The following is a 12,062-nucleotide window of genomic DNA, read 5'->3' on the forward strand; positions in this document are numbered from 1 at the left end:
AAGGAAATCCTTATTCCCTCTGTGGAAGATAGAAAGACTTCTGAAGGAGGCAATCGAATCACCAAGCACACATTAGCTTGAACTGGTCCTTTCATTTGGTCTTGAAAACTCCAAGGATTCTCAGTTTGACATGACAATCTCCCGAAAGGCATTTATCTTCCACTGTTTTGAGTCAACAGTCGCCATCCCTTCTCCTGACCCGAAGGTTTATGTTCTCTCAACCGCAATACCTGATGTGGAGTAATCAGAAGATCACTACGGTCAAGGTGTTGAAACCTATTTCGGCAGGGAAGTTTATCAACATCAAATTCAAAGTGACCCGAGGCTCAAACAGTTTGGTCCACATGATCTCCCTTGCTGATCTACCAAATCTGAATCCTTATTATTGGATTCTCCTGAACAATATCTTACTTACCAATCAACAAGAGTATAATCCTATCATTGATCATATCAAGCGGATGCTGGTGTGTTATATTCTTGAAGTTGCGAAGATGGATCAGGAGGTCGCCTCTGCCATAAGAAAGAAGCCCATAATTAAGCGAATTGGGAAGGCAAGCAACATGACTATGATGATAAAGGGAAAGATCGATTCATAGTTTCACACGGTTTTGTTTACCAAGGGCGAAAGTCAAAGATGCTTGTTCGCTCTTGCTTACAAACATCTTTTCTCCACCTCATGCTTGGAGCATATTCTTGAGATCATATACAAGTGCGATCATAACAGTGGTGCAGACAAGAAGTTGTTTTCGGACATGCTTCGGTGGTATATCAACTTTCGTCAAACTCTGCTTGCCATCATACCAAAGCTGTTCAAAGCTGTGAAGTCATTTGCTCTTACTCAACCGAAGTGATCTCTTGCCTCAATTGGCGCAAAGGGGGAGATTTTTTAGTCTAAGGGGTTGCACCATTGGGCCTTGGTAGTTCGGTCCATATGTACTCATAGTTTGGGCCTGTCCAGTCGTGTTTATTTTTAGGGTTTACATATCATGTATTGTAACCCTGGCACACCTCTACAGTAGCAATTCACATTGTAGTCTTCTGAGGTGGAGCATATTAATCATTCAACATCATTGATTCATTATTGTGTTTGTCTTCTTTTATTATATGTTATTATTTTATTGATATCTGTTTGAATCTATCGATCTTAAAAACTCTTATTCTCATCACTATTGTATTAATTCAAGTATTAAGTTGATTATCCTAAACACTATACAATAAATAATGTGTAATCAATATGGTGACTAAATAATAAGTGTTTTATTTATACTCAAAATTTATAAGGCCATATTGGATTTGATTATTCTTGTGTTTCACTTTGCATGTTTTGACTTCCTGAATAACTAGGTTATTCAAACACCCACATTGAATCATACTTTGGAAGTTGGTAATGAGGTAAGACTGTCATGAATCCGACTGTAGATTGTCTAAAGTGTTTACACATAGCAAAAGTCTGTTGCAGTGTTAATGAGTGCTCCTGAAATATGATTTGAGTATTGGATTAAATCCACGCTCATGTGAATCACTTCATGGATTTTATCACGAGTAATTGTGAGACGATAACATCGTATATTCTTGAAATGGAGAGATATGAGTTGTTTTTTACAAGTTAGTTGCACATTGATAATACATAAACACATCAGTAACTTGATGTTATAAAACGTATTGTTGTGTGTGATTTGATGAGTAAATAATACCAACATATGAATCGAACTTTATCCGTTCCTTTTACCAAATTTGAGATAAAAGCGATATATGTGGGCCCCTCGACGATTTAGTGATGACATCCTAAGCGCTTGGCCAAGCCTGGACTAAGTTGATGTATTCAATTGTTGTCTATTGTCAATCGTCATAAATCGGAAATCGAGAAACAACACATAGACATAGAGAATGATTATAATCCATGTCTCATGTCTATACAATATCTTTTGAATGGAGGAATATATGATCCCTTATCTAAAGGACAAGTTGCTGATAAGATCAGAGTTCGACAGCGGCTTTTGAAAGCTACGATTGCTAATCAGATTCTGAAGTCATACTTGCAATAATAGTTATTAGACTTATTCAAGTGGGAGACTGTTGGATTAGGTGTCTAAGCCCATAAGTATTTTTGGTATGTACTTGATTTGATTATGAGCATGGTCCTTTTAAGTTGACTTCACCATAAAAATTGATAGGATGAATTATGGAGAAAGAAGATTAATTATGATTTATTGATATATAATAAGAATAATATATTAATTGAGAAATCATATTATTTAATTAGTATTGATCAGAAATTAGTTTGGAATTAATTTGGTGATCAAAAGATTCTGATTAAATTAACGGGGTCTAATTATGTAAATCAGTAATATTTATAGTTTGGGCTCATGGACCTTATTGTTATAAGGTGGACGAAATTTCTATGAGAGTCCATAAAGATTTCGTCCAAGTCTTGTCCAATGGGAGTCCATATGTTCCTTAGGGCCTAAGCAATGAAATTAGGGTTTCCAAGTTGATAACCCTAGGAGCCTCAACTATAAAAGGAACCCTAAAGACTCCCAAAAATCGTCCCTATGAGTTCTAAGAGAACCCTAGACGTTTTTCTAGCCTACCCCTCTCTCTTTTATTCTTCCTTGTTGCTAGTGGTGTTTGTGACTCTATTAAATGTGCAACATTTAAGGCACTAAGCTTTCTAAGGTCAAGGATATTCAAGGTGAACTTGTTGCTACATAACAAAAGAGGTAAGATCTAAACCCTAGTTTATATGTCAATTTTGATTGTTATATGTTAGTCTATAGGGTTATTGCTTTGGTGCTCATATTTGTATGTTCAAATTAGAATTTAAAACAAAACCTAGATCCAAATCAATTAAGGTTGCATGTACACCATAGGATGTTATTATGCTCAAAACCCAACAACATCAACCAACAAATCGAAATTCTCAGCTTGAGGCATTAAAGGTTTGGCTTTAGTCTCAGTAGCATAGCCCTATATATTCTTCCCACAAAGGAAGTTCTTCATTACAGAACTCCAATACGTATAATTTTTTTTATCTAGTCGAATACTGATTGACTGAATGGAATCATCATTTCCAGTCATGTTGGCAATGGATAAACCACAACAATAGATAAGCAATCAAAAAGAATGACAAGAGCAACAAACCAACGGAAGCAACCAATCGGACAACAAGAGATCGAACAGTAACAACAAACTAACAACAACAACAACAACAACAAACGAATACCAACAAGAAAACGAACAACAAGTTCGATCTGCGCCACAGATGATTGTTACAAAACCTTCTAAGAATGTATCAAACGTCCACTCTGATACCATGATAATATTGTCATATGATTATTAAAAGAAAGAAATTGCAAGGTTCTCAAATTAAAGACATAAATGCTAAAAAGAACAAAGTGAGAATAAATACCAGCTAAGATAAAACCCGGCTAAAAGGCTCATAAACATACAGACTAATAACATACAGGCTAACAATAATAGGGTATTACTATATATATATATATATATATATATATATATATATATATATATATATATATATATATATATATATATATATATATATATATATATATATATCGGTCATTCAAAAAAATTATCGGGTCATAAGGGTACATAGAGTCGCACATTCACACAAGAAATACAACAATCAATCGAAGATACATATAAAATTAGCCTTATAATATAGTTTTCTTAATAAAGTAAACAAATTTAATAATAATGTGTAGGTAATGAAATGAGCTAAATTAGCAACCATGATAACAAATAAAAACGCAATTCACGATCGGCTGTCTGGTATATAATATAAAGTAGTAAAAAAACAAACAAAGTGGAAACGGTTCCCACGTGGGGAGTAGGTGGGATGATCCTCACTTCCATTACAAAGTATGAATTTTCTTTTAGGTCAACTATGTTATTATGGGGCTTAAAAAATTACACAGACCCATCTCTCCTCTTTCGCACACCTAACACTATCACTTGTCTACATCTCAACACATTACACCTACTCCTCACACATGTCTACATATTAACACATGCATCACACCTACTCCATACACAGGAAACTCTTGTAATGGAATCCAAACACATTCTTGTTTCCCTTTTGATAACTTTTGCACTTTTCATAAGTGCATCAAACTCAAGGCCGATCATCAGGAGACTCCCAGGGTTTGATGGAGATCTTCCTTTCACTTTGGAGACGGGGTATATATTTGATTACATTGTCTTTATTGTTTCAGACATAACTCACAAACTAATCTTGTTTTCTCAAAAGATACATTGGAGTTGGAGAAGATGAAGCTGTGCAGATCTTTTACTACTTCGTTGAGTCTGAAAGAAACCCTTCGGAAGACCCTCTTCTTATTTATCTCACTGGTGGCCCTGGGACTTCGGTTCTTTATTCCATGATGTATCAAATAGGTAAAATCTGTAATCTTTTATCTACTTAGTAGCCTTTTATACCAAAAGCTTTTCACAAGTATGTAATTTTAAAAAATTCGGGTAACATATATTCAGTAAATGGGGGAAAATCGGGCAATTGATGGAAAAGTACGGGAATGAGTGAGAATATATTAAAAGAATGTATATGTGGGGTTGTACTTTAATGCAAAACGTGGTAGATGAAAAAGGTATTTACCAGAATATTGTGTTTTCAAATGGTAAATAAATTAAAAATAATGATATAAATTGGCCCCACCACTCTATATCCCTCTCCTTTTGCGTTGGATCCACAATAGTATTTTTCACTGAGGAAGACACAACTTATAATATTGAAAGTTCAAACACTATATTTAATGAAAATCTATTAGAAACATCACGATCATCCAAAAAGTTAATGCCAAAATCAAATTTACAAACGTTACCTTTTTATCTTTTTCCATTTTATTTATTTATTTATTTTTTTTTTTACTATTAAAAGTTTATTTCACCCAATAATCTTTTGAAAAAAAATGGTATCGCGCATAATTCATCAAGTTGAATTGTTCAGTAGACCTAGACCAACTTGGATTAAGCTTTATTATTTGTTTATCAGATTTTTGGATTTTTATATATTAAAACCAAATTATTATTTTAAATTTCGTTTTTTTTTTTACTAAAATCAAAGGTAAATAGCCCATTCAAAGCAAATAACGATTTTGTATCTATCTGTTTATAATTTTAATTGTAATATCTATGTTTAATTATTTAATTTACTACTAATTTAATACATTTTTTTTAAGTTTAACATTTCTTTTGTAAGTTTCATTGCCTACCAAATTATTTGCTTTTTTTTACTAGACTTGACTAGAATGATAAGATTAGTTCATTGGATCATAATTTGATAGCTTAATCTTACAAATATTAAAACTATATTATTTTTTTGAATGTCTATACTCCTAAATAATGAATTGTAAAAATCGATCTAACCGAGTTATCATTTGATTTGTTTAGATTGTATTTTAATTTATTTTAAAATATTTAGATCTATATTTTAAAAATCAAAATCAATTTTGGATTCATGTGATTGAATCATATTGAAATGGTCCATTGAAACAAATACATATAGTTATTATAGTGTTACCTCATCTTAGGATAATTCTTTCAACATAGTTTACTAGGATCACCATTTGGTGGTTTTGCCCATTTTTGGTTTTTTCGTTAATCACATTATTCTAATTATTGATCTTCTACACTCCTACGATTATATAATATTTTCACTAGGCTTTGAATTTTGATATTTTAGACCATGTCAAAAGTAAATATATTTTAATATGGATATCTTTTTGTAAAATTATAGACATTAAATATTATTATTAATTTTCTTTGATACCATATATATACATAACATCTAATGTCAATCTTACTTCTCCTACGCATCGACACTAATTAACCATCATCCTTTACAGGTCCACTCAATTTCGATCTAGATGCTTCGTGGGAGAATAACATCACATTGAAATTGAATCCATATGCATGGAATAAGGTTCACATTCTCACTTGAAACATGGTTCTTCAAATAAATATTCTAATTCTATGGATTTATCATCTAGATGAAAATTATGTGTATAATGTATAATTATGTGACATAAATGTAGGTTGCTAATGTGATATACATAGATGCACCAGCTGGAGCAGGGTTTGCGTACGCTACAACATATGAAGCATCAATGAGCAGTGATTCCCTTCTAGCTTCAAATGCTTATGATTTCCTTCGAAAGGTTTGCTAACTTCAATATATATATATATATATATATATATATATATATATATATATATATATATATATATATATATATATATATATATATATATATATATATACACACACACACACGGTTGTTCATAGTGCAAATGATTTTGTTATTCATGTATACAGTGGTTGATGGAGCACCCTAGATTTCTCAGCAATCCGTTGTACATATCTGGGATTTCATACATGGGCATTATCTTACCAAACGTCGCTTTACATGTATATAATGGTATGAATTATAACTATTAAGGATTCAACATAGGTTTTTGCATGATCAAAATGTATTATTTCAATATATCACAAACAAATAGATAAGATCATCAATAAGAAAAATACTAACGAGTTGCTCTAGCCCTTCAGGCATGAGAACGAGAACCAAAAACCCATAAGAACTGTTACCTTTGGTAAAATATATTGATATAAACAAAATAAATAAGTTAAAAGGTCACATTTCTCTAACATAAATTCATTAGTATTTATAAGATAGTTTAATCTACAAGTTGGATGAAGCTAAACCACACTCTATTGAGTGAGGCTCGTCCACTAGGCTCCCATTATGGGTATTAAGATGAATGAATATCACTTACTTATGCGAATGTTTGAATCCATTATATATCATATACTGATCTATAATCTATAGGATATGTTCTTCTTTCTGTTTAATTCTATTCCTCGAACATTGCTGTGGGAGAACAAAATTGCATCAAGAGATGTAAAATATATGTGATAACCATAATATTTATTGTTAATATATGTACTAGTATTACCACCACTAAGGTGTCCAAGTCGCGATCACTTAGGAATTAGACATATCAAAAGAAGTTGAGCCAAGTTCAAATTACACATGCTTCAACCTTAGGGTGGGATCGCATGTTTTTTTTTTTTAAAAAAGTTACATATACTGCTATTCTATCGAATAATTTCATTAATTCATAGTTTGTCCCTAAAAGGCTTGATTTTGCCAACATTCTATTTACGATTCCTTTTATTTTGTAGGAAATGAGCGTGGAAATCAACCACACATGAATATTAAGGTAAATATCAACTATGTAGACTTTATAAGACTATTCACAAATGTCGTTGATATATAATACCATTCACAAATATTGTTGAAATGAAGGAAGTATAGAGCTTTATATTAACTAATCTTTTATCCATTATATAGGGAGTCATTAGTGTTTCCCCTTTAACTGATAAGTTCGGTGATTTTAATTCAAGATTTGAGTTTGCTCACCGACTATCATTAATATCTGACGAAATGTATGAGGTAATGAAAATTTTTTGTACAATAATTATGACCATTTAGTGTTTAACGTTACCACAATTTATTTTTTCACCTGATTATATTTATTTTATATTCCAGTCTACAGAAAAAACATGCAATGGTAACTATGTATCTTTATACAATGATTTAGACAGCATCCGTTGTTCGAATAACCTCCAATGGGTGGATGAGGTATACACATTGTATTTAAGTAAGATCTTACACAATTTTATGTAACATGACTTTAATACAAGTTCCCAATTGCAGTGCACAAGTATGATTAACTTAGAGAATATATTGGAACCGTTATGTGCTACAACAGACCCAGCTTGTCGAGTAATTTTTCTTTTTAGAATACATAAATTGACACAAAGTTTTTCCTATAATATTTTTGTATTTCTAAATTCACTGTTCTCATTTTATTTAGGAAGCTACTTTTGGACTTGTAGTAGCTTGGGCAAATGATAAAGATGTTCAAAAAGCTCTTAATGTTCGCGAGGTATGTTGTATATAGTTGTGTGTATATATATCTATGTATATATGTATATTCTTCGGGGTGCTACACATTGAATTCTCTAGTTGAATACTTGCAAACATAGTAACGGTTTCTGGTCTCCAGAACTGCGTTGTGTGAGTTTCAATTCCACTATAGATTCGACTTCTTGTACACATAGGGATCTTATTTTACCCACCTAGCGTGACACTGTCACTACTTGAAAAAAAAAAAAAACTTTAAATGATAGAGATATAAGTACCTATGTATGTATATTTATGAAGTGAGACAACCTCACATCACATGCAAACTCTTAGATTATATCTTACTTTGGTTTACAATTCAATGCACACAAAACATGCTATTACTTCTTGTCTTAATGTCTTCAACCAAAAAAAAAAGTGTGTACGGACTTCATAATATGCTTAAGAATTATTTGAAGCCTTTCTTTTTCATGTTCAGGGAACAATAGGAACGTGGGAGTGGCAAAATTCGACTATTCATTATGATTTAGGGAAAAATGACACACTAATTTATTCCTACGATGTGTTCAGCACTGTCCCAATCCACAAGCAACTTCTAGCCAAGAAATGCCAATATTTGATCATATGGTAATACTAATACTCTTACAGATAGATTCTCGTTGCATTGTTACAAACGAAAAAAGAAAAAAGAATCAAAATTTCATTATTTATTATCTATGTCATATCTTTATGCTCATATAAATTTGATTCCGAAGTTGCAATTGCTTTTGATTATCAAAGATCATATATACAAGACGTGATCCTTCATTTTTGAACAAGTCTTTTTAATAATTGATTTGGTTTCCGGATAACATTACGTCCTAGTCCATGTCACTTGAAAATTGGTTGGTTTATTTTTGTAACCAGACAAACCCGGTTATAAAGTAAACTTTATTTTTTATATATAAAAAAATAAAAATAGGCATAAATATATCATGTCTTATATTTCATGATTCACATAAAATAAATGAAAAATTATGGTTTTGGAATAAATGAATTTCTTTCATAAACGAATTTTGCGAATTTATATAAGGATATGTCAATACTGGTCTTTATCTGTAACTTAAACATATTTTCTTTTTATATATATAGTATAATTTTTTTAATAAAAATGAAGTCTAGTTTTTAACTATATATATCTTGATAAAATTAAAAATAAAACCGACATAACCAGGAAATGACATTTGCTATTTGAATTTCAAGGAATAGACAATTTTAGGAGGTGTTCAAATCAATATAATACCCTATAATTAAAGTAAACCCTTATATAAATGTCATTATTTTGTGATGATAAATAATAGCTTATATGTTTATTTTTTTAAATTAATTCAATTTACAGCGGTGATCATGACATGGTATTTCCACATGTGGGAACAGAGAAGTGGATAAGAAGTCTCAATCTTCCGGTTGAGAAGCGATGGGAACCATGGTTTGTTAATGATCAGATCGCTGGGTAAGCTCAAATATAATGAACATATTAACAATACCCTCTTACAAATTTTTATTTCCATTCTCATATTTTGGAACCCTTTTCATTTCATGAAATGATACATTATTCAGAACTAATCATGCAACGTCTTCATTTAATGTTTCTGTAGATATCAGATGACATACGCACAAAATGAATACTTGTTAACATATGCAACTATTAAGGTAAGAAACATAAAATATAATCTTCGTATATTGATATACATGTCTTAATTCACTTCATAATAATTTGATGTAATATATACACTATAGAGCTCTTCATGTATTGCTCACTTTATAACCGCTTAACAAACACTCAATTTTAGAAAAAAAAATGTTGGGGTAGCGTGGGGGCTTTGTTTTGGAAAATATGTTTCAACATAAAACTTCATATATGCACTATGAAGCATCATTTTGCTGCAAAAATGGTTTTTGAAGATTATTACAAGAAAAAAACTTCAAAAACAATTGATGAAAATTTTGATTTTCAAAATAATACAAGCAGTTTTGTAGTATGTATGAAGAACAATTTCGAAAAACAAAAATAACTTTTTATTCTTTAATATATTCTTTTATGACAGTGCAAAATGGAAACTTTCACAGCAAATAGTGAATTTCGTAATAGACTGTTATGAAATTAGTCGTTATTTGTGGAAAAAGTACTTTTTGGATTATTTGTGGCAAATCATATGCCATAATGGCTAGATTTGTATTTTTATGAATATAAAAACTTTTCGTTGAATCATAAAAACATAAATACTCAATCTATCTTAGAATAACAAAATTAATATATATTAAGTTTATTTTTCTTTTGTGATTTTTTCCCACCGCTACCCACGACCAACCTACTCCATAAAGTTTTATTTGTATTGAAAAAGTTGTTGGGTCTACTCTTATGCAGGGTGCAGGTCATGGAATCGCATTGTACAAGCCTGAAGAAGCTTTGGCCATGGTTGATGAGTGGCTAGATTCTCGTATTTATTTAAGTGACATTTAAGTTAGATCAAATATATTGCCACTATGAATGATTCAATTGTTACTTGTAATCTGGTAATATTAATTAGGCTATTATTGAGAGCTTTGATGTTTGTGATGAAGATTTCATGTAATGTCCCAATTTTTTAGAGCAAAATTTTCAATTCTAAATTAGAATAATCAAACAACACTAGTTGTTTACAAACTGTAACCAAAGTTATGAAAGAAAAACATGCAAAATCTAAAATCCATTTATACAACTCCGCATTGCAATATCTTAAACCCAAAGTCCATTAATCTCTCAAAGAGGTCATAATGTGTGCATGGACTCAAAAGAACCCGTGCATGGTCTAACATCTCAATTTCCTGAATACAATTTTTCATTTTTATTTTTTAAAAGTGGATAAACATTCATTTTATGAAGTTACTTTCAAATCAAACCATTTGTTCATAAATCATAATTCAAAATCAGAGTAATAAGGAAATCATTATGGAATCTCTAATCATAAAACAACTGATGTGCGTGTGTAGAGTCTTGCCTTCGCCATTCGATAAGTACTTGAAGAACATTTAATCAACAACTATAGGCTAAAGTTTATTGAGTTTCCCAAAATACATCATGCAACAATACACGTACAATGCAAGAACATATGAGCGTACAATCTAACTCGACCACCTTGCAATGACCGCCTCAACCCAACCAACCACAGTATGTCGACATATGTAACAAGTAAACTATAACTAGCATACAAATGTAATCATACATATATACTAATCTAATAGAATACTACAGTATACCAACATCCGGTACACAAGGATACATACTGTAGTACAAAGTATAGTGAAACCAACATGAGTTAACCAGCAAAGGCTCAACAGCATAACTCAGCAACATAACAGCTAACATAAGCTACCTAAAACCAAACCAGAACTAGTCATTATCTAAACACTCAATTCTATCATAGTTTGACAAAAGTCAAACCGGTTAGAAAGTCAACGGTCAATGGTCAACAAAAGTCAATGGTCAACCAAGTCAGCGGGCGCCACGCCATGATGAACTCTTAGCCACGTCGTGGCCATGTCAGGACAAAACAAGCAAGATGTAGAGCACCATCACATTGTGGGACTTCCTTGGCAACGCTGTGATCTCTGGTAGAATGCCATTTTCTTCATTAAGAGCTTAATCCCTAAAGACCATGGCTCATAACATCAAATCAGGTACATAATAGCTTCATAATGGATAAAGTTTCCAACTATATCTACTAAGATGGTCCAAACAACTAAGATCTAAACTTTAATTCTCAAGGGACCAATAATGCATCTTCCTCAACTTAATCCATTAAGTCCAAGTCTCGAACCTTCAGATTTGAAGCTGTCACACCCCGAAACCGATGGCGGAAACATTCCGGGGCGGAGGACGTCATAAAGTATCACAACCAATGTACATAGTAAGCGTAGTAAACAAAACCATTACATTACATAGAAGTATTTACATTTGTTTGAAAACAAAGTTATACATGTTTATATATACATCAAAAATGAACAAAAGTAAAGACGAGACTGCTAAAATGCTCCGTCTTCTCCAAAAGATCGCGGGGTACCTGTCTAATG

At 31.7% G+C, this 12,062-nt stretch overlaps 1 protein-coding gene across 1 annotated transcript; it reads left to right on the forward strand.

The window, feature by feature from the left end:
- The first annotated feature begins 3,945 nt into the window (after window positions 1-3,945).
- Window positions 3,946-10,573, forward strand: LOC145049075 (serine carboxypeptidase-like 3). The gene is made up of 14 exons (XM_078997698.1): window positions 3,946-4,203; window positions 4,274-4,419; window positions 5,886-5,962; window positions 6,075-6,197; window positions 6,356-6,458; window positions 7,226-7,263; window positions 7,395-7,496; window positions 7,593-7,685; window positions 7,761-7,829; window positions 7,921-7,992; window positions 8,449-8,597; window positions 9,349-9,462; window positions 9,608-9,662; window positions 10,378-10,573. Exons 1-14 carry the CDS (start codon window positions 4,073-4,075, stop codon window positions 10,471-10,473), a joined length of 1,368 nt encoding a protein of 455 aa, XP_078853824.1. The 5' UTR covers window positions 3,946-4,072; the 3' UTR covers window positions 10,474-10,573.
- Window positions 10,574-12,062: the final 1,489 nt, after the last annotated feature.

Source organism: Lactuca serriola, chromosome 1 (genome assembly GCF_051521515.1).
Source record: "Lactuca serriola cultivar US96UC23 chromosome 1, Lser_US96UC23_V15, whole genome shotgun sequence".
NCBI classification, from domain to species: Eukaryota; Viridiplantae; Streptophyta; class Magnoliopsida; order Asterales; family Asteraceae; genus Lactuca; species Lactuca serriola.

Bases quoted from the DNA above. Each gene is read 5' to 3' on its own strand.
- LOC145049075 (XM_078997698.1), top strand. From the start codon at position 4,073: ATGGAATCCAAACACATTCTTGTTTCCCTTTTGATAACTTTTGCACTT. The intron at 4,204-4,273 runs GTATATATTTGA...TTTTCTCAAAAG, and splicing joins CCTTTCACTTTGGAGACGGG to ATACATTGGAGTTGGAGAAG. The intron at 7,830-7,920 runs GTAATTTTTCTT...CATTTTATTTAG, and splicing joins CAACAGACCCAGCTTGTCGA to GAAGCTACTTTTGGACTTGT.